This window comes from Mytilus californianus, unplaced genomic scaffold, assembly GCF_021869535.1.
Source record: "Mytilus californianus isolate M0D057914Y unplaced genomic scaffold, xbMytCali1.0.p SCAF_13, whole genome shotgun sequence".
NCBI lineage: Eukaryota > Metazoa > Mollusca > Bivalvia > Mytilida > Mytilidae > Mytilus > Mytilus californianus.
Genome location: NW_026262615.1, coordinates 24,257,925 through 24,281,315, shown reverse-complemented (window position 1 = coordinate 24,281,315; position 23,391 = coordinate 24,257,925). Strand labels below are relative to the sequence as shown.

General features: G+C 31.6%; 1 protein-coding gene across 6 annotated transcripts in view; it reads left to right on the top strand.

The window, feature by feature from the left end:
- The window catches only part of LOC127723398 (transmembrane protein 241-like), a 62,913-nt gene that overhangs the window by 24,997 nt on the left and 14,525 nt on the right, over positions 1-23,391 (top strand). For 5 of the 6 annotated variants that reach the window (XM_052230004.1, XM_052230005.1, XM_052230008.1 and 2 more), the window contains exons 2-8: positions 12,472-12,721; positions 13,443-13,489; positions 17,488-17,577; positions 17,984-18,065; positions 19,490-19,567; positions 20,311-20,388; positions 22,778-22,826. In XM_052230004.1, the coding sequence (XP_052085964.1) occupies positions 12,584-12,721; positions 13,443-13,489; positions 17,488-17,577; positions 17,984-18,065; positions 19,490-19,567; positions 20,311-20,388; positions 22,778-22,826 (562 nt within the window). In that variant the 5' untranslated portion in view covers positions 12,472-12,583. Of the gene's footprint in view, positions 1-12,471; positions 12,722-13,442; positions 13,490-14,253; positions 14,316-17,487; positions 17,578-17,983; positions 18,066-19,489; positions 19,568-20,310; positions 20,389-22,777; positions 22,827-23,391 lie in introns of those variants that run through there. The other variant, XM_052230007.1, reaches the window with a different exon arrangement.

Below are 23,391 nucleotides of genomic sequence, written 5' to 3'. Positions count from 1 at the left end.
TATTTCAGTAGTTTTAGGCAAAGTGAAAATGTTGTGAAGTGAAATGATTTATTAACTCTAAAACTATACAACAATGTACATGATGATCAAAATTAGAACAATAATATATATAAAAACATTAAAAAAATGTGATTAAAGGTGAATGGTAAATTCATTAAAGCATTCATTCATTTATTAATATCCAATGGCATGTACTTCAATTAGGGGTTCTGCAGTGGATTAAACAAAATATATGCAATTTAAGCTATATATTTCTTGTTCTGGTGATTTCAAGGAAGAGTGTTCAAAATATCTATGTGATGACTTTTTATTCTAGTTAACATAATTTTTAGTTATTTTAGTACAAGGAATTTTACTGAAAAACATAAAAAGCTAGCTGCATTGACAACATGGACAATGGGATCTTATTTCCTAAATTCCTAAATTCCTAAATGGCAGCATGTGTTTAAAATAATTCTGTTTTTACATAAGTCATGCATTAGCTGATTTGTTGCAGTCTGAATGCAGCACTTGTATATTTATACGGATCCATTTCTGCAGCTTTTCTAAATAAGTCTTTTGCTATATTACTAGTTCTATAATCAAACATCTGATTGGCTATCCCAAGTAAAATTATATCTTGCATACACACTCTTTTCTCTGATAAGCCATTTTCATAATTGGTCTCCATTGCCTCTATTGTCTTTAACATCGGATATAAACCATTGTGCCATTGACATGATTTAGTGTCCTGGAGATGGTAACTACACAGAAATCGGAGGAAATATGCAAATGGTATGTAGTTAACGGTTATCAGAGGTTCGCAGAAATCACTTCTTAATTCCTTTGGGAGGATTGATGAGTAAATTGGAAATGACAGAAGTGGAATTTGATATGTCTTCAACAATGGTATAAGCTTCAGTTTCAATGTGCATGATGTGAGATTTGACAATATTGATTCATATGTACATTTTGACAAACTGTAATTTATGATTTCTGTTGATGTTGAATATTTTTTGTGAACATAAAAGAAGGAGGCCAATTTTAGCCACCCTGATACTGCATCTGATTGTAAACCAACCAACCACTGACTAAGCTCAAGTTTGTATTTTTTGTATGGTTGTTTATTGTTTGGGTTATTTATATGTGGTAGTACAGAAGGTATTCCTTGATATGTATTTGCAATTAACAGTGTTAAGATGTATCTAGATAATTCTCTCTTACAAAGATATGATTGATGCAGGAAAGTGGTGAATGTTTTGTTGATTCTGCCGATACTAGGTTGCTCTGTTGGATAGGAAAAGTGCTTTACTATTGTTTTGATTAATGTAGTAGTTTCACACACTGATTTAGTAATCTCACTAGGAAATCTTGTGTAATCATTTAAAGTCTGAGATGATGAGAAGATCTGAACTCCTGTTTGATATGCATTCTTAAGGATGTTGATTAATGCGTTCTTGTTTTTACTGTTCAAAAACTTTAAATAGAACAAGTTATTGTCAGGAATGAAATAATGAAGCAATGTGGAATATTCTATACAGTATAATAACCTTTTCAAACAGGCCATGAAACAAGATATGATATTGTCTGATCTCCAGACTGTGGTGTCAGTTTCCTCTGAAATCCAAAACATAAGGGTTTTCAAAAAATATGAACATAATAAACCTTTTAAGTCTTTGTTTCTATCTACTATTTCTTTCAATAAAATTTTGAGCAGAGCATAGCATAGTAACTGGGTATGACTGAAAGAATAAATAAGTATTTTTTCTGCTATAGAAAAGGATATTCGCCACTGAAGATGCTCATTTATAGATCCCTTGTAGCCGATAGGAACGAATAAGACACCGCATGATGTAATTTTGGAAATAAGTTCAGGAGGAGGCCATGCTGAACGGGGTCTAGTGATCCATGGTTGTGCTATAGATAGCCACTTATCACATTTAATGCAGAATGCAGAATCTAATGCATCTTCATTGTCTGTAATGCAAGGACCATGAATTTTATAGTGAGGATGTGAATATTTTTTAAAATATGATAAGAAATATGATTTGTAAAGGTCACTTGAAAGTACATTCATTCCTCTGTGTTTAAGTAGAGTTTGTTTAAGTTCATCTGGTAAGAGTTTATAATTAGAATATAATTGTAAATGTGTAAAACATGGCTGTGTGTCCTCAATATTCATGACTAAGTACATTAAACAGCAATCCTTGACAGCCTTGATATCTTTATCAAATTCAAATACTTTGAAGAAAGGAAAAATGGTCATGATATCAACATCACTACCTTTAAGATCTAGTCCTTCTCCCTTACTTCCGCTACTTATATTAAGAAATAATTTGTTCGATACCTGTAAATCACTACATATAAATGCCAGTCGTCTAGCTGTTATTTCTTTCTCCGATCCAATCTTCTGACACAAATATTTATAAAAATGCAAGGATTCAGACTTTTGGTGAGACATAATTATGTTTAAATTTAAGAATGAGTTCTTGATGATAACTCTATATATTCTCTCTCTCCTGGAAATGTTTTCTGGGTGGTAACTGTATAATCGTCAAGGTATTTATTCTATCTTGTAATGGTTTCTGGATTGCACTGTATTGTTGTCTATGTATTCTCCCTATCCTTGTAATGGTTTCTGGATGGTACTGTATTGTTGTCTATGTATTCTCTCTATCCTTGTAATGGTTTCTGGATTGCACTGTATTGTTGCGTATGTATTCTCTCTATCCTTGTAATGGTTTCTGGATTGCACTGTATTGTTATCTATGTATTCTCTCTATCCTTGTAATGGTTTCTGGATTGCACTTTATTGTTGTCTATGTATTCTCTCTATCCTTGTAATGGTTTCTGGATTGCACTGTATTGTTGCGTATGTATTCTCTCTATCCTTGTAATGGTTTCTAGATTGCACTGTATTGTTGTCTATGTATTCTCTCTATCCTTGTAATGGTTTCTGGGTGATACTATATATTGTTGTCTAGATATTTTTTCTATCCTTGTAATGGTTTCTGGGTTGCACTGTATTGTTGTCTATGTATTCTCTCTATCCTTGTAATGGTTTCTGGATTGCACTGTATTGTTGTCTATGTATTCTCTCTATCCTTGTAATGGTTTCTGGATTGCACTGTATTGTTGTCTATGTATTCTCTCGATCCTTGTAATGGTTTCTGGATTGCACTGTATTGTTGTCTATGTATTCTCTCTGTCCTTGTAATTGTTTCTGGATTGCACTGTATTGTTGTCTATGTAGTCTCTCTATCCTTGTAATGGTTTCTGGATTGCACTGTATTGTTGTCTATGTATTCTCTCTATCCTTGTAATGGTTTCTGGATTGCACTGTATTGTTGTCTATGTATTCTCTCTGTCCTTGTAATGGTTTCTGGATTGCACTGTATTGTTGTCTATGTAGTCTCTCTATCCTTGTAATGGTTTCTGGGTGATACTGTATTGTTGTCTAGATATTTTTTCTATCCTTGTTATGGTTTCTGGATGGTCCTGTATTGTCTAGATATTCTCCCTATCCTTGGAAAGGTTTCGGAAAGGTTCTGTATTTTGTTGTCTAGATATTCTCCCTATCCTTGGAAAGGTTTCGGAAAGGTACTGTATTATTGTCTAGATATTCTCCCTATCCTTGGAAAGGTTCTGTATTTTGTTGTCTAGATATTCTCCCTATCCTTGGAAAGGTTCTGTATTTTGTTGTCTAGATATTCTCCCTATCCTTGGAAAGGTTCTGTATTTTGTTGTCTAGATATTCTCCCTATCCTTGGAAAGGTTTTGTATTTTGTTGTCTAGATATTCTCCCTATCCTTGGAAAGGTTTCGGAAAGGTACTGTATTATTGTCTAGATATTCTCCCTATCCTTGGAAAGGTTCTGTATTTTGTTGTCTAGATATTCTCCCTATCCTTGGAAAGGTTCTGTATTTTGTTGTCTAGATATTCTCCCTATCCTTGGAAAGGTTCTGTATGTTGTTGTCTAGATATTCTCCCTATCCTTGGAAAGGTTCTGTATGTTGTTGTCTAGATATTCTCCCTATCCTTGGAAAGATTCTGTTTTTTGTTGTCCAGATATTCTCCCTATCCTTGGAAAGATTCTGTATTTTGTTGTCTAGACATTCTCCCTATCCTTGGAAAGGTTCTGTATTTTGTTGTCTAGATATTCTCCCTATCCTTGGAAAGGTTCTGTATTTTGTTGTCTAGATATTCTCCCTATCCTTGGAAAGGTTCTGTATTTTGTTGTCTAGATATTCTCCCTATCCTTGGAAAGATTCTGTTTTTTGTTGTCCAGATATTCTCCCTATCCTTGGAAAGGTTCTGTATTTTGTTGTCTAGATATTCTCCCTATCCTTGGAAAGGTTCTGTATTTTGTTGTCTAGATATTCTCCCTATCCTTGGAAAGGTTCTGTATGTTGTTGTCTAGATATTCTCCCTATCCTTGGAAAGATTCTGTTTTTTGTTGTCCAGATATTCTCCCTATCCTTGGAAAGATTCTGTATTTTGTTGTCTAGACATTCTCCCTATCCTTGGAAAGGTTCTGTATTTTGTTGTCTAGATATTCTCCCTATCCTTGGAAAGGTTCTGTATTTTGTTGTCTAGATATTCTCCCTATCCTTGGAAAGGTTCTGTATTTTGTTGTCTAGATATTCTCCCTATCCTTGGAAAGATTCTGTTTTTTGTTGTCCAGATATTCTCCCTATCCTTGGAAAGGTTCTGTATTTTGTTGTCTAGACATTCTCCCTATCCTTGGAAAGGTTCTGTATTTTGTTGTCTAGACATTCTCCCTATCCTTGGAAAGGTTCTGTATTTTGTTGTCTAGACATTCTCCCTATCCTTGGAAAGGTTCTGTATTTTGTTGTCTAGATATTCTCCCTATCCTTGGAAAGGTTCTGTATTTTGTTGTCTAGATATTCTTCCTATCCTTGGAAAGGTTCTGTATTTTGTTGTCTAGATATTCTTCCTATCCTTGGAAAGGTTCTGTATTTTGTTGTCTAGATATTCTCCCTATCCTTGGAAAGGTTCTGTATTTTGTTGTCTAGATATTCTTCCTATCCTTGGAAAGGTTCTGTATTTTGTTGTCTAGATATTCTTCCTATCCTTGGAAAGGTTCTGTATTTTGTTGTCTAGATATTCTTCCTATCCTTGGAAAGGTTCTGTATTTTGTTGTCTAGATATTCTTCCTATCCTTGGAAAGGTTCTGTATTTTGTTGTCTAGATATTCTCCCTATCCTTGGAAAGGTTCTGTATTTTGTTGTCTAGATATTCTTCCTATCCTTGGAAAGGTTCTGTATTTTGTTGTCTAGATATTCTTCCTATCCTTGGAAAGGTTCTGTATTTTGTTGTCTAGATATTCTTCCTATCCTTGGAAAGGTTCTGTATTTTGTTGTCTAGATATTCTTCCTATCCTTGGAAAGGTTCTGTATTTTGTTGTCTAGATATTCTTCCTATCCTTGGAAAGGTTCTGTATTTTGTTGTCTAGATATTCTTCCTATCCTTGGAAAGGTTCTGTATTTTGTTGTCTAGATATTCTTCCTATCCTTGGAAAGGTTCTCTATTATGTTGTCTAGTCTATTATTCATGTTATTCTTGTAATGGTTTCTGGATGGTACTGTGTATTATGTAGGTAGTCTTTTATTCTTGTAATTGTTGGTGATGATTTTCTTTTTATTTTCCTTTTAAATAAACAAAAAAAAAATTGTTTACTTTACTTATTGATTAAGAAGTGGAAATTGTGTAACCAAACATGAGATGGCAGTTTTCTATTATTAATGTATTTCATGGATCCTTCTACATTTTGTACAATTTTTGATAATGATCATATCTGAAGTAGCTGGCACAGCTTTGTATGTATGAGATCAAGATACATAGAGATTATTACATGGCCTTTTCCATTAAGGCCTGGGTATCATCCCGAGACCCATATCAGCACCTCGACTACGTCTCTGGCTGATATGGGTCGAGGGATGATACCCAGGCCAATATGAAAAAGGCCATGTATTAATCTCTTTATCGAATACTTCCAAAAATAAAGAAGATTAACCGTGCCGATACGGCCATATCAGCCCAGGTAGTGACGTCATTGGGCTGATACAGGGTTGTCAGACCGGTGGTGCAAATACGGCTTGTTTACTTCTGGTCTTTACACATATGCAAAAAGCACTGTATTAGGCGTGAAATATAAATTCTTTATAAAGTCCTTCTTTTTTTATTCTTTAATTTTTTTGCTCTATCTATTTTGCCCATTATTATCTTATCTTTATCTTTTAGCATCCTGCATGTTATTCTTAATATTATTGATTTGTTGTGCCGGAGTTTATTTATTCTTTATTTTTTTGCCCCTGTATTCTGCATTTTTTATCCATTATTCTCTTTCATGTAAAACCCATCAAGACCCTCAGGTACATGTATATATAGGGGCTGAAACAATTTTTGAAAATAGTATTATCAACATTTTGAGCATGACAATTTTTTTCTTTTTTTTATATCAACTTATATACTTGTTGCAGAGTTTTATGGTGTATGGTTGTATAGTAAGGGAAATAAGAATATAAACATAGATTTGATGAAGTTAATCTGTTGTAGAATCATTACAAACAACTTTTCCTTATTAGATATTCGATTAACTTTTGTATATTAGTACTTTTTTCATAGAATGATATATTTAGAATAATTTGAAATGAGGAAATTTTTATCATAGATATAATGATACTTAAGTAATGTAAGTTGACGTGAAAGGCATTCTACTTATATTCATAAACATGTTTAACCCCGCCGCATTTTTGCGCCTGTCCCAAGTCAGGAGCCTCTAGCCTTTGTTAGTCTTGTATTATTTTTAAATTTAGTTTCTTGTGTACAATTTGGAGTTTAGTATGGCGTTGATTATCACTGAACTAGTATATATATTTGTTTAGGGGCCAGCTGAAGGACGCCTCCGGGTGCGGGAATTTCTCGCTGCATTGAAGACCTGTTGGTGACCTTCTGCTGTTGTCTGTTCTATGATCGGGTTGTTGTCTCTTTGACACATTCCCCATTTCCATTCTCAATTTTACTTACAGTGATTTTCCAAACTTTGTCATTAAGTAGTAGTACAAGTGTACTGATGAAATTTCCTCTCACAGAAGTATGAACTAGGAAATATTTCTTGTTGCTGAAACAGGAAGATAACATTGATTAACATGATTAAGTAACACATCTGAAATATATTTAATTGTCATGATGGTTCATTTAGCAATGTTTAGTAACATGAAATATCTATATTTAAAAATAATGGGATGCCAATGAGAAAACTAGTCATCAGATCATTTTATTTCATTTGTTTACTAAATCAGTTATTGGCAAATATTTCTTACTAGAAATTATGTATTGAATCTATAGAAAGTTAATCCATTCAACATGTTCAAACATGAAATAAATGATAGCATATTTTAACATTCTAAATTGCACATCAGTCATTGTCAGTAGAATCTTTCAAATCATCAATCTCAAAACAGCAATACTAAATTCAGCTTATTATTCACCTCAAACTTATTGTACATAATATATTTATTTTTTTTTTCTCTCTTTTTTTTTTTATAAAATTAATCTCCCAAGTAAAGGCTGTTCACATTACCATGATTACGTGAGTTTAGGAATTCAGTCTTTATAAGTTTTATAATAATGTATGGAACAACACAACATGTGTGCATCAAAAAATAAATGACTGAGCACCCACATCACATCAATATATCACTGATATAATTTATTATAGGGCACAGCAATGTTGGATCAATCTAAAAATACCAATGATATGGTGGATTCTGTAAAGTTACTGAATCTACATACAGTGTACGCTGCCACAGATTTGTGGATGGTTGTGCAGCTGTCTTTTATTCTATAGTTTTTGTGGTTTGCTGTTTGTCTTTTTCTTTTGCTAATGGTCTTTGTCATTCTTCGACTTATGGCAATTAGTTTCCCAATTGGTACACTACAGTTCAGGTGGATTTTGCTTTGTCCACCCACCCACAGTGGGAGTGGGCACCAGGTGGGCAAAATTTCTTGCTTGTCCACTCTGCCCACCCATAGGAGTGGGCCTGCAAATTCTTTTGTTGAATCAAAGAGTAGCAAGTACAATCAATTGCAAAAAGCAGATAAGCAATCAATATTTTTACAAACAAAAAGTGAATATAGCTAGAGTGGGCTGTCCACTGTGGGCAGTTCACTGTGGGCAGATGGAAAACGCAAAATCCACAATGCTTGTTGTTTAGCTTCATACTTAACTTCTGATTTTTCAAATTATTGTCATTCACCCTAATGGAGCAACCATTTAACTTTGAGGGAGAGGTCATGATTTTTTTTCATTCTGGAATGTTTTTAGCAAGCATCAAATCATTTTTTAATACAGATTTGTTTTTTTTCCTACCTGATCAAACACTTTTTTTTCTTTGAAGTTGAGAATATTTTTGTAGTTAAAAACATAATCCCCTCTCCCCCCTCCTCATAATTAAATGGGTTTTCCCTAAATACATGTAGTTTTTAATTCACAAAATTTCTACATATATTAAAACAAACCAAGTGAGGTCATATTGCATAATTTTACATGAATCAAAGAAAGCAAAGTATCTCTAAAATTTATTTGCTATCTTTATTCATAACATATTCACTTTACCTACCTTCTAATCTAACTTCAGTCATTTACTCATTTGTTCTTAGTGAATAAACTTCAGTATCTTTCCAACTCTCACGTAGAAAATGGCACTTGTAAGTTGAAATCATTCAATATATATGGGCAGACAAACTGAGTTTCCAAGTATAGTGTTGGATTGATGAACAGATGATAAAGGAGGGTGTGGATGGGATTTACAGAATAGAGTATAATGGGTAAAATATTTAGAATAAAGTGCAAAATATAAAGAATAGAGAAAAATAGGCCATAAAAATAAAGAATAGAGAATAATGGGGTGCAAGAATATAAAGAATAGAGAATAATGGGGTGCAAGAAAATAAAGAATAGAGAATAATGGGGTGCAAGAATATAAAGAATAGAGAATAATGGGGTGCAAGAAAATAAAGAATAGAGAATAATGGGGTGCAAGAATATAAAGAATAGAGAATAATGGGGTGCAAGAAAATAAAGAATAGAGAATAATGGGGTGCAAGAATATAAAGAATAGAGAATAATGGGGTGCAAGAAAATAAAGAATAGAGAATAATGGGCAAAATAAAAAAAGAATAGAGAAAATGACATAAAAAATTCAAGGCTACAGAATTGAAGGACCCCCCCCCCCCCCCCCATCCATACCATTATAGAGAAGAAAAAAACATTGAGATTGATGTACAGATAATAACAAAATAGAAAATGAAGAACCGTCTTTCTTCAAACTTTTCATGTGTAACTGGATTTATTGTGAAACTTTCTCATCACAAACGTCAATTCAGATGTACTTAAAAGAACAAATTACTAAGGAATTTTTTTTGTGGAAAACGATTGTTTTTGATTGACTTGATTTTGTTGAAGTTAATAAATTTCCCTTCAGTCAGGGGTACTACTTGTACAAGTTATTTTTATTTACTTGAAGAAGTAAATAATGATATACTTATATAAGTAAATTTGTTATATTCATCTTTTCTTATAAAGTTTGAATAATCTCCCCTTAATTTTCTCCAAAAATTTACTTGTATATTAAGTAATTGTTTTTTTACAATCCCTAAAATTCTCCAGTTTTGGGATGTAAATTCATGCCTTAAACAATTTTTCTCTGGTTAGCTCATAATTTTGATAAGAGTTCAATGTTTCATCTCATTAATTCAATAGAGAAACTAACTGAGCAAAGATCTTAAGTATTGGGCAAGGCCTTCAAAAATTGCCCCTTGGTGACTTGTAAATGAGCAGTGTTTTGAAGATAACAGACAAATGAGATTTTCATTGTCCATGAAATTACACTTCAATGATTAGTAAGGACATCTGCAAAGGACAGACAATTGAAAATTCTATTAGAGGAAGGAAGTACTGAGAAATTCAAGAAATGAAGATAGTATGACTTTTTTACTTGTATAAGTAAAAAAATCTGAATGTCTAAGGGACATAACTAAGCCGTTAAACAAATTTACCTATACAAGTAAATAAAATACACTTGTATAAGTATCTTACAATTTTACTTATATAAGTATATTAATATTTACTTCTTCAAGTAAATAAAAATAACTTGTACAAGTAGAACCCCTGACTGGCCTTAGTAACCTAGTTAGAAGACAAACTAGTTGATTTTCTGATAAAAGGTCAATAGATTGATGAATTAAACATTTGGCTTAAACCTGTAACATGTGTAAACAAATGAAAATTATTGAAAAGCAACTTTTTATACGACCCCAAAAAATGTTTGCGTTGTATAATGCTTACATTGATTATTTCTGATTTATATATAAAAGCAAAAATACTGATATGGCAGTAGATGCACACTAAACAGGATATGTAATTTATTATATATAACAGATTAACTAAGTATTGTGCAACAGCCCAGTATGCGCAATAGCAAGAAATCTGCAATTGCACAGTATTGTGCAATAGCACAGTATTGCTCAATATCACAGTATTGCGCAATAGCTAGAAATCTTCAATTGCAAAGTATTGCTCAATATCACAGTATTGTGCAATAGCAAGAAATCTTCAATTGAAAATTAATACAAATATTTTAACTCATTTCAAATTTTTAAGATCTTTGACCACATTTATTTTGTGTCAAAAACCTATTTTATGTCAAAAATTTGATCAGAATCCAAATTCAGACAGTATCAAGCTTGATTATTGTGTCCAAACTTGCACCAACTGCTCAGGGTTCGACCTCTGAGGTCGTATCAGGCTGTGCTCGGCAAGCATTTTATTCTTAACTAGAGTACCGTTACTATGACAAATTATATTTGGTTGATTTATGAAAGAAAAATGTCATATTGGCCTCAAACATGACAACAAAGATAAAGACTAAATTATCTAATTCCTGATTACTAGGATCTCTACATCCATTTATTCATTGTTGAAGGATTGTGTTTTAAGAAAAGCAGTAATATTGATTTAGTCCCAACTTATCTGTGTGAGTAATACTTTTCTTTGAAGTTCAACAGCATCAATTCCAACAATAGAATTATAATTTCAATGAATTAAATTTACTAGGAAAGTTTTCATTTTAAAGGAAGTTAAATCTTTGATTTTTAATTGTTTTATGTATTGTTATCAACTGAGCATCTAACAGTGCGGAAAAATTGTTTCAGGCTAAAATTATCATTATGATTTAACCGTTAGTTTTCATGTTTCATATTTTTCATGTCAGGGCCTTTTATTAATGTCTTAGTCTATATAGTATGTATTTATCTCACTGTTGAAGGTAATACAGTGACATTTAATTACTTTTATTTTCATCATTGAGCTCTCAGGGATTATAAGTTGTCTCATTGGTAATCATACCACTTCTCCTTATTTGTATAAGCTTTGTAACATTGCCACAATTTAAGCCTAGAAAGTTCTGAATATTTATATATATAATTTAACAGTTTAAAAGTACATTGTACTATCATAAATATGACAACTAATAAATACAATTTTGAATAACATCACACATACATGACATAATTAAGGAATAGACAATGCCGAAATAACAAAAAAGTTAAGATATGTCCTACTATATTAAATAATCACTGACATTATGTTTCTGAATTTATTGAACAGACAAATGAATGAGGGTGGAATAAAACTACTTTGTTAGCTCACCTGGACCTAAGGGCGAGTGTTAGCTTTTTCAAACACTTTGCCTTTGTCTTCTTTCATCCTTTGAAAAATGGTAAACAGCAAAAAAAAATTAAAAGGATCAACAAAACAAGTTAATCAACATGAATTTATTAATTTCTATGTCATTTGGTCTCTGGTTATAGCTGAAATTGTCAGATAACTTATATATTGCCCTAAGATGATGATTTTTACCTTATGCAAGTTTTGGTCAGAAACTTTTGAAGAAATAGAGGAACAGAGTCTGGTGATATTTTTAAGTGTAACTTTAGACTGCCCTCTGTGGACATCATATAGAATACCTAGGGTGGTACATGTATTTAGACTGGTCCCACTGTGGACATCATATAGGATACCCCGGGTGGTATTTGAAATTAAAATGATCCCTCTGAAAATATCATATAGGATACCTCGTGTGGTACATGTATTTAGACTGGACCCTCTGTGGACATCTTATAGGATACCCCGGGTGGTATTTGAATTTAAAATTATCCCTCTGTGGACATCATATAGAATACCCAGGGTGGTACATGAATTTAGACTGGTCCCTCTGTGGACATCATATAGGATACCCCGGGTGGTACATGAATTTAGACTGGTCCCTCTGTGGACATCATATAGGATACCTGGTTCGGTTGGTATGAGAAAGTTGAGACAGACTGATCAGAAAACCAACTATGTTAAAACAAAATCTACATTATGTAATAATAATTCTTGAAAATATTTTCTAATTTTTTTTTCAGATTATAAAGCTCTACTATAGACGCTGATAAAGGGTTTGGCGCATATACTATATATAGAAAAAATAGTTCTATAAAAAAATTGCACCAATGAATCCTTTGGTAACACATCTTTATGCTTGAATCCCAAGATAATGGCCAGAATTCTACAAAACAGATAGAACCCAGCATGACAGCTTCTACCTGTTGGACGACATTTTCACAGCTACGTCTTTATGCAGTTTTGTTTGTAATCACTACATTTGTAAATAAGGTTTGTTGAGATGATCATTATCATGCATCTAATTGTCTAGTTTATTTGCATTGTATTTTCTATGAAATGTAGGGCAACGACCAGATTTCAATAACGATATACATACATTATTTTCAACATCATTCATACTGGAAATGGACTTCTCAGGTTTTGTTTTTATAATGCATAACATTCACTTTATATGTGGGATACTAGAAAACATTTAAAATTTGTTTTATTTTTAATCAATCATTCACTAAAAAAGATCAGACTTGAACCATAGGGTGCTTGTCTAAGAAAAGAAAAACAGCTACTGTGGATTCATTTATTTTCGTGGGTTCCAATTTTCGTGGATTAAGGAAAACTTACATGTTCGTGGATATTTAATTTCGTGGTTTTTGACAATGTCTGCATACAAGCCTATAGTAAATTTGCCATTCGTTGAACTTTTAATTTCGTGGTTAACATATAACCACGAAATCCACGAAAATTGGTACCCAACGAATAATACTGAATCCACAGTATGTAAAATTTAGTGTTTATAAGTTCTACTAGTACTAAAAGAAGTCCATTTTTCACATTGATAATTATTTACAGTTGTATTTAAAAAAAATGTTTAACAGATTTTTAGCAGAATCATATCATTCTTGCACAGTATAAACTGTGATTGATTTTGTTTTGTGCTCTTATATCTCAGCAAAATTAGTTTTATTTGCATTAATTAATGACCTTTATTTTACAGTATGTGCTTTCCATCTTAGAATTCAAATATCCAACTATCTTCCAAGGGTAGGTTTTTATCATATTTTAATACAAAGAGTAGAGATTTTCTTTTAAGTATACATAATTGTATCATACATAAGCATCTGGCTCTTTCTTAAACAATTTCTTAGAATATGACAGAAATAAATCCATATACTGGTAAAAGGGAAGTAACTGGTCTTGTCATACTTGAGAGTTGAAATAAAAGGTTTACTAGTACATTTATTTTGTATATATAACCTTTTATAGATAAAACAATAAACTAAAACAATAAATAATAAACAGTAAACAAGAAACAAGAAACAGAAAACAGAAAACAGAAAACAGAAAACAAAAACAAAAACAAAAACCCTAACCCCCTCACTCCTGTCTTCCCCCACAAAAATAAAAAACAAACAAAAAATCAACCAAAACAGAAAAATATCACTGTTTTAATAGGCCTATTCACAAATATGTTTAGTATGCAGTTTTCAATCACCAGTCATGTGAATTTTTATTATTTACATATTCTCTGAATGTTTTTTTTTTATGAAAGCAATGCATTTGCTAAATATATATTAAACATAATCTGAAAACAGTATTGATAATGCACAGAAAGTCCAAAAATGTTTTACACTTTATGTAATGTAAACATATTTTATTCATTAAATTCTAGTTAGATAATAAACAAAGTTTAGCATTAACATATTAATACAAATGAATAATTGATAGGATCCGGAAACAAGCTGTTAACTTATATTAATCTGTATCTTTGAAATTGTGCAGTTATTATGGTAATTTTCTATTGATAGTTACAACCATTTATTGCGAACCAAATGAAAGTTTTCCACAGAGTCATCTCCACTTGGTCAAGGTATTTAAACTTTTGTCAGTTCACTTGTCCCATTGAATAAATACAATAGCTAATAATTCTTATATGATTTGCATATCTATAAATACTTGAATTGGATTGGTCAATTAGAATTTTTCTGTTGGTTTACACTTTGATAAACCATGTTCCCGAAACTACTTTCGTAATCTATTCATGCGCGATACACATGCTTGCAGGGATCCCGGGAATTTAAGCAAATTGAGATTTAAAAAACAAATGCATAACAGTTGTTTCTATTCTAATGTATTTATAACAAGAAATGAATAAAATAAATGCACTAAAGCTTCGAAAATGTATAAAATTAAAATTTAAATAAAATTCCGCGAAATTTCATGAATGATCTGGCGAATTTACGTCATGGCAAAACACGACGTCATACGAATGAAAACTTTCAAGGGAAAGATTATTTCGTTACTTGTACGCTTCCAATTCGGATAATATCTAAATAAAATGAAGTTTTGGAGGTAGGTGCTATTTCATTTTAAATTCCGTTGCATTTATTGAACATTTATGGATTTTAGAAAGTCAATATGGCGACCAACTCCTTAGTTACGACCTGCCAATTGTTCATTTGATGGTAATTATAGTAGCCTTTACACAAAAAAATGTTAATTAAAAATCGCGAATATTTGGCTTAAGAATTATAAGGATTAAACACATTTTTTCTAGAGGTTATTGATGTGTAAACCGGTCTCTTACTCACAAACTTTACATTAAAGTCCTTCGGACTTTTATTCAGTTTGTGAGTTAATCGCCCCGGTTTACACATCAATAACCTCTAGAAAAAATGTGTTTAATCCTATATTGTTCTCTGTAGTTTATTCACTGGGACCTTTAAATTTCGTCTAAGAGAAATCTATCATTCATTAATTAAATTACCTGACCAAAAAAAATATCTTCTTAGTTGATTAAAATAGATGTATAAACTACAGAACTGCATGTGATGTTGAATTTATTCAATATCAATAATATATTTTCAATCTGTTCAATATAAACACTGATTAAATTATCATGATTATGTAAAGTTTATTTTTGACAAAATTTTTAATAGTATATTGTTCCAATTGAATTTGCATTTTTTTTGTGGTTGTTCAGTTATAGAATACATTTAAGAAGGCCTTAATTTAAACATCATCATTTTCCAGTTTTTATTTGTCAAACACACAAAAAAACCAAATTTCAATAGTACAATATTGAAATCTTTGTCAGAAATCATCTTTTAATTTTTGTATCAGTGTTTATATTGAACAAATTGAAAATGTATTGATGATATTGAAAAAATACAACATCACATACAGTTTTGTGTGTCCTTATTTAGTATTGGTACATGTATTTTCATCATTGAAAGTTAAATTTTTTGTTCAGGTTAATTAATCAATAAGTGATGGATTTCTCTTAGAAGAAATTTAAAGGTCCCATCCAATAAACTCCACAGAGAACAATAGCTATTGTATTTATTAGATGGGACAAAAGAACTTACAAAAGTTTAAATCGACAGGTAACCTTCAAGTGAATCTGTTGAAAAGTATCATTTCTTTCGCAATAAAGCAGACCAGGTTTTAGAAGCTAGGAAGCATACCAGATTTGTATACAATTTGCACTTGAAATCTGTCAGACAAAATAAGAGATTTGTTCTGAAAATAGAAATTATTTTACATTTGTCTCGTCTTATCAAGCTGTCAGGTTGGCTCAGATTTATACTTGATCTGAGTTTTGTGGTAAAAGGCATTGTGTATAAGTTTCATAACATTTGGTTGAGGCAAACCTAAGTTAGAGAATGGAAATAAAAAAATCAACAATTTTTCCATTTGTAAAGAGGCATAACTCATATATGTATTTATGTTACAAAATGTATAGTACTGAGGAATTATAGACAAATGAATTATTTGTGTCTAGTACAAAAGGAAGCATTTTCAATTTAACAGAAGTATAATTATGAATGACAGATGGAAAAAATTTTATGCCTCTGCTGTACATAGCGGAAGGAGCATCAATTTTAACTCTTGTCCGTCTGTACGTCCGTCTGTCCGTACGTACATCTGTACGTCTATGTCCCAAAATTGGTTTCAGTTTCTCTGAGTTTTGTTTTTCATTCAAATGTTATGAAACTTATACACAATGCTAATTACAACACAACACAGATCAAGTTAGAATTTGGGTGGCATCATTTTTTACCTTTCTGGAGTTATGCCCCTTTACAAATGGAAAAATTGCTGAATTTTTCGTTTCCGTTCTCTAACTTAAGTTTGCCTCAACCAAATGTTATGAGTCTTGTACACAAAGCGTATTACCACAACACACAGATCAAGTTTAAATTTTGAAGGCGTCACTTTTACTGTTCTAGAATTATGCCCCTTTACAAATGGAAAAATTGTTGAATTTTTTATTTCCATTCTCTAACTTAGGTTTGCCTCAACCAAATGTTATGAAACTTATATACACAATGTTTTTTACCACAAAACTCAGATCAAGTATGAATTTGGGTAGTGTCACTTTTACATTTCTTGAGTCATGTCCCTTTATAACATTATATGCAAGCAGGGGCATCATCTGTGTCCTATGGACACATTCCCCATTTATTTTAGAACATTAATGGGTCAACTGATGTAAAGGAGTAGGTTCACAAAGGGTTGAAATTAACCCTATGATTTTAATGTAATTTTTTATTCAGGCCAAAATATTACATATTTCACATATCAATAGTGTGATGTGACTGTTTTTATAAAACATCTTCTTTTGTCAAATTACATTATAAATTACAAATAAGGACCCATTCATTATGCATTTTATTTGTGTTGTAACTTCAGTTTTGATCCAATATTGTAATTTATGACAGTTTTTGGCAGAATTAACTTTTGCCGCAACACTTGATCTAGATTATAGTTGTGTCTAAGGATTCAAAATGTGCTGACTTTGGAGCCTATACTCTTATGAAAAAATGATTTAACCCAGCATCAAGACTTTTGAAATATATTCTTTTAAGAACCAAATTATGGCATTTCTGATATTTTATGATAAAGTTGAAACTCAAGGCCATATTTGACCAAAAATGAATCTTGTCCTTATTTTTCATATAAGTATTTAAAGATTTTCACATACAATGTATATGCTTCTATTATGTCTATGTGAATAGTGATTTATCTTAAACTTGTAGATGGCAAACATTAGTAGGTTTTTTGGTAATGAAGATGTTAGTAGCAACACGCTATCTGAAACCGATGCAGCTCACCGATAGCGATAAAAGGTACCCTAATCTAACTATTTATGAGCAATTCATTATTGCTTATTTCATGACTAGAGAGCTAACAATGTTGAAGGTCATACAGTTGCCTATAATTGTTTCACACCCACTTCATTTGAACTTTGATGGATAGTTGCCTCATTGGCAATCATACAGCCTCTTCTTATTTTTATAACATGAATATTATAAATTGTTCAAAAAATATGTAATGTAGATCTTCTCTTGTATAAATGAACCAGCAATATTTAGAAAATTGCAAATATAAATCTACACAAAGTAGTATAGAAGGAGATTAATCTTTAAAAAAAAGTATGTGAAAGTAAGCTGAAGTTGCTTTATATTATCAATATTTCAAATTTTCAAGTAGTCCGATATATCTATTATTACTTCAGAAGGTTTTTTTTTACAGAAGTGACCTAATAAGATGGATACCTTCAATGGTTTTCTTTGTGATCTCTATATACTCAGGATCAAAAGGTTTGGCAGAGTTGGTAAGTAGAAATATAGACAGTTTCAGCAGATTAATACAGGACTTAAAACTCATTGATATTGATGCTGTGTTCATGTGGTATTTAAACAAAATTTAATACAGTGAATTAAAAAAAAAGGGTTTTAATTTTAACAAAAGTTGTGTAGAAAATAGCTGTCAAAAAAAAAAAATTTGATAACTAGCTTTTTGATTTTGATAACATTATTTATTTGTATCATTTCATAGAATTACGATAATTTACATCGCATTTTTGCACATTCTCCAACAATCGCAATAAAAGATATTAAATGCATACACAAATTTCTGAGTTTACAGTATTTCAAATGTTTTTATACTTCTGTTTTACTCATGCAGTTTAATTTGATTTTGATTTTTGGTGTTTTAACGCCACTTTTAAGCACTGCTTTTGGGCTATTTCGTGGCGGCAAGTTTTTATTGGTGGCGGAAGCCGGAGTGCCCTGAGAAAACCACCAACCTTCGATAGGAAAACTGACAATCCTAGTCAATTAAGATTGAAGTCAAGTGCACTCGCACGAGCGGGATTCGAACTCACAACCTCAATGTTGACTGGCTAGTGATTACAGTAGTAACTACTTAGACCACTAGGCCACCGAGGCCCCTTTTACTCAGTTTATATGTCTGGTCTAATAAAATCTATCTGAGGCTTGTATTTAGACAATAGACTATTTTCATGTTACCGACTTTTGACTCCTGAGTTTATATTTTTTGGACAGGTTACCTACTCTTTAATAGGACATCCTGGTACTCGGTCAAGTATGAGCAACTTAAAGAAGTAAAATCAAGCTTACAATCGGTAGAATTTTAGAGGAAAATTTTCTGTTTTATGTTTTCTATACACAACACAATCATTGGAAAAACAGTAAACTTTACCCCCAAATTGCAACGATTATATGTTTGATTTTTCTTATAGTTGCTCTTACCTGGCCTTGTACCAGGATGTCCTACCACAGAATAGGTAACCTGATGAAAAATTATATAATCTGGAGTCAAAAGTTGGTAATATGAAAATAGTCTATTGTATATGTCAGCCTCTTGGTGGCTTGTTGCAAGTCTAAAACTGATATGTTCATGCCAAGTAATATGTACTTTAAATTTTGTTTGCAGACATGCCCAAAGACCAAGGATCTGGAAGTCTCATATTTGCCTGTCGTGACTAATTTAAATTCAAATGACTGAAAATGAATACTTAAGTTGAACTTGTTAAAAAGGGGGCCACATGTGCATTGCATAGTCTATACCTGTGTTAAAACAATGGTTGCATGATTCTTTATTTTTCAGTTTATACCAGTGTTGTATGATGCTTGATGCTTTTTTTTTCAGTCTGTATCTGTGTTTTAACAGAACTTGGTCTTTTTTTTTAGTCCATACCTGTGTTTTAACAAAACTTGTTCTTTTATTTTTTAGTCTATACCAGTGTTTTTAGCCATACAGAATATTACGGTGGTGTTTGATTATTTATCTCAAATGATCATTTATAGAAAGGTAGGTTTAGATGGTTTAATGAGGTTCTGTGTTGCATAAACAGATATGTCACAAATAATTCTGCCCCTTCTCTGTCTTTCAATCTGTGTTTCCAAAAGACCATCCATTTGTCCAATTTTCTCAAGAAATGCAAATTAAGGCTTTCTGAAAATTAATATCTAGCTTCATGTGAGTATGTTATACTTTGTGATGCATTTTCCTATCCATCACTCATCAACTTCCTATTTACAGAATACTTGTAGCAGGGCTATCATAAATGTTCATTCTACATTGACATAATTATATATATACATATATATTATCAAGTTTTTGAGACAAAGACAGTTTTAAGTTAAATTCTTTAATTTTTGCGATATTTACTTGCATCCTTTAGATTTGCGCTTATCTCTAAAGGATATTTAATATACTATTATCTTCGAAAGTATAAACATTACTTTTATATCTTTTTCAAAATACATATGCAGTTCACCATCCTTTAGTTGGATGCAAAAAATCATTAAATCTAATGAGATCTGCAGATCACTCATTTACCTCAACAGACCACTCAATCATCTATCTGAAATTACTAGAAAATTAATTGTTACATTTTTTAAGTAAAGGGTGCAAATGAAGGATCAAGAATATACAAGAATAATTGGTTATATCAGAAAACAATTTCATCAAATGAAGTAAAAGTGTTCTCTTACAAGGCAATTTTTGGCAAGTATAAATAAATTGTATGAGTTATTTTTCAATTTTTACAGCTTACAAGTGCAATAAATTACCTTATGTGTATGGTGATAGCTATCTCATCTTTAGGAATAGTGTTAACAGATCCACAGGTAGGCTTAAGCTTTGTCGACACAAAAAATACTTATATTGATTAAAAATAGAAATTTTGATATGGCAAGTTGTAACATTTTTCTCAAATCAGAGCTTCCTGGTATTGAATATTTATATTATTTGCAGACCTGCCAACTATCCCGATTTATGGGGATATCCTCCATGCATATGAGAGGTGTTGACCTGAATTTTGAAATTCTTTATCATATAAACTTGACACCTCAAAACAGGCATTCAAATGAGTTAAAAGGGTCTATTTAAGCACATATATACTCATTCAAACAACAGGTAGTAGTAGATTGAAAACACTTATGACAATATAAGAGGAGCATTAGGTCATCTTACGCTTAAAATTCCTCATGGACATTTTGAAAAGATGGCAAGTATGTATTTGGCTTCATGTCAGTATGCTATACTGTGTGACAAGATTACAGATTATTAACTTTCTGTTTACTGAATACATAAATGTTCTAGATGTAATGGCCATGTCTGAAATTTTGTTGCATTTTTAGAGGGAACTTAAAATAATAGCTTCCTGAAATTTGTTATATGGAATCAATTTAGTATGTTATACAATGTGACGCTTTGTTCAGATTTATCATTCATCAACTTCCTGTTTACAGAATACATATATATTATTCTAACACAAACGTGCCATGTATAAAACAAGAGCTCTCTGATATTTGTTTTCAAGCTTCATGTGAATTTTGATAGTCTCTTATAATTCTGTATAGAATGGCTCTAATTTTATTATGCCCCCGCCGTAGGGGTGGGGGCATTAAGTTTTACCCTTGTCCGTTTGTACGTACGTAGGTACATCCCAAAATTGGTTTCCGTTCTCTAACTTGAGTTTGCCTCAACCAAATGTTATGAAACTTACACACAATGCTTATTACCACAAAACACAGATCAAGTTTGAATTTTGGTGGCATCACTTTAATCGTTCTAGAGTTATGCTCCCTTATAAATGGAAAAATTGCATAATTTTAAGTTTCCATTCTCTTACTTAAGTTTGCCTCAACCAAATGTTATGAAACTTATACACAATGCTTATTACCACAAAACACAGACCAAGTTTGAATTTTGGTGGTGTCACTTTAACGGTTCTAGAGTAATGCCCCTTTATAAATGGAAAAATTGCAAACTTTTTATTTTCTTCTAAATATCAAGTAATTTTTAAAATTGGAGTTATCTTCCTTTGTCCATGATTATAGTTGAATCAACTACAATCAATGCTTTATACAATGCAATGTTTAATTTTGACTTCCACTGATAAAACACAGATCAAGTTGAAATTGGGTAGTGTCACTTTAACCATTATTGAGTTATGCCCCTTTATAAATCGAAAGATTGCAAAACTTTTAGTTTCCATTCTGTAACTTAAGTTTGCCCCAACCAAACATTATGAAACCTTTACACAATATTCATTACCACAAAACTAAGATCAAGTACAAAGTTTTGTTTCCGTTTCCTAACTTTAGTTTACCTCAACCAAATGTTATGAAACTTATACACAATGCTTATTACATTTTTACTTCATAATACAGATTAAGTAAGAAATTTGGTGGCGACACTTTTACCATTCTTGAGTTATGTCCCTTTATAAACATAAAAATTGCTGAATTTTTCATTTCCGTTCTCTAACTTTAGTTTGTCTCAACCAAATGTTATAAAACTTATACACAATGCCGTTCTAGAGTTATGTGTGTTTACAAATAGAAAAATTGCTGAATTTTTAGTTTCTGTTCTCTACTTAAGTTAGCCTCAACAAAATGTTATGAGACTTACACACAATGTTTATTACCACAAAACTCAGATTAAGTTCAAATTTGGGTAGCGTCACTTTTACCGTTCTTCAGTTATGTCCCTTTATAACTATATGATATGCAAGCGGGGGCATCACCTGTGTCCACATGTGGATACTATCCACATTTATTTAGTATTGTTATACAATTTATAAATATTGATTGTACTTGTTGAGAGAAGAGACTTTAATGAAACACTGAATTGAATTGTGAACTTGCTTTACTGTGTATTGCGTTTTCAGATTCTTTTCTCTTCAACTTCCTAATTACTGAAAACTCAAAGTTTTAATTCTGTTTCACATAAATGCTTTAGAAGCAATGATGAAACTTGACTATTACAAACACAATATTGATTTTAACAGTTATTTCCCTTTACCCAGTTCTATCCCTTTGTTTGAATAATTATATTAAAAGTGATTGAAGGATGATCAATAGATATAAGAAGATGTGGTATGAGTTCCAATGAGACAACTCTCCATCCAAGTCAAAATTTAAAAAAGTAAACCATTATAGGTCAAAGTACGGTCTTCAACAAGTCTCCTATTGATATATTTTTGTTTACTGTATATGAATTTAATTTCAGTTTCACCATGGTGGATATTTCTGGATCTGTGTTCATATTCTATCTACAGGTAAGATCTCATCAATGATAATATGCTTGATTGATTGTTGTTTGCTTAAAGTCCAGTGGCAAATATTTCATGCTTGTTCAAGACGATTTTTCATCACTATAAATAGTTCAGCTTTTTATATGAATTGCATAATAAGGAAACCTTCATGTTATTGATTTTTTAGCCATTTGGTTTTTGATAGACCGTGATCACTGGACTACTTTTGTAACCAATATGAACATGGCTGCTTCTATTTATCTTTCACATGGAAAATGTGTACAGTACATTTATCTACAATCAAAGAATTATAAAAGATTTATTTTTGCTGGAGTTCATTGATGTTTAAATTGAAAGAATTCGCTAGCAAGCTTGAAATTTTATTTGTGTTTGAGAGAATTGGTCCAGTTTAAACAACAATAAAGCCTGGAAACAGTGTGTAAAAAACATGTATAAGATTAGCATCTATGATACAGTAAGTCAAAAAACATAACAAACCAGCAATCTGGATGGTTACTACATTAGTGTCAAAAAATGACAAAATATTTATTCAATGAAAACCACCAATCAACTATTTGGAATTAACCTA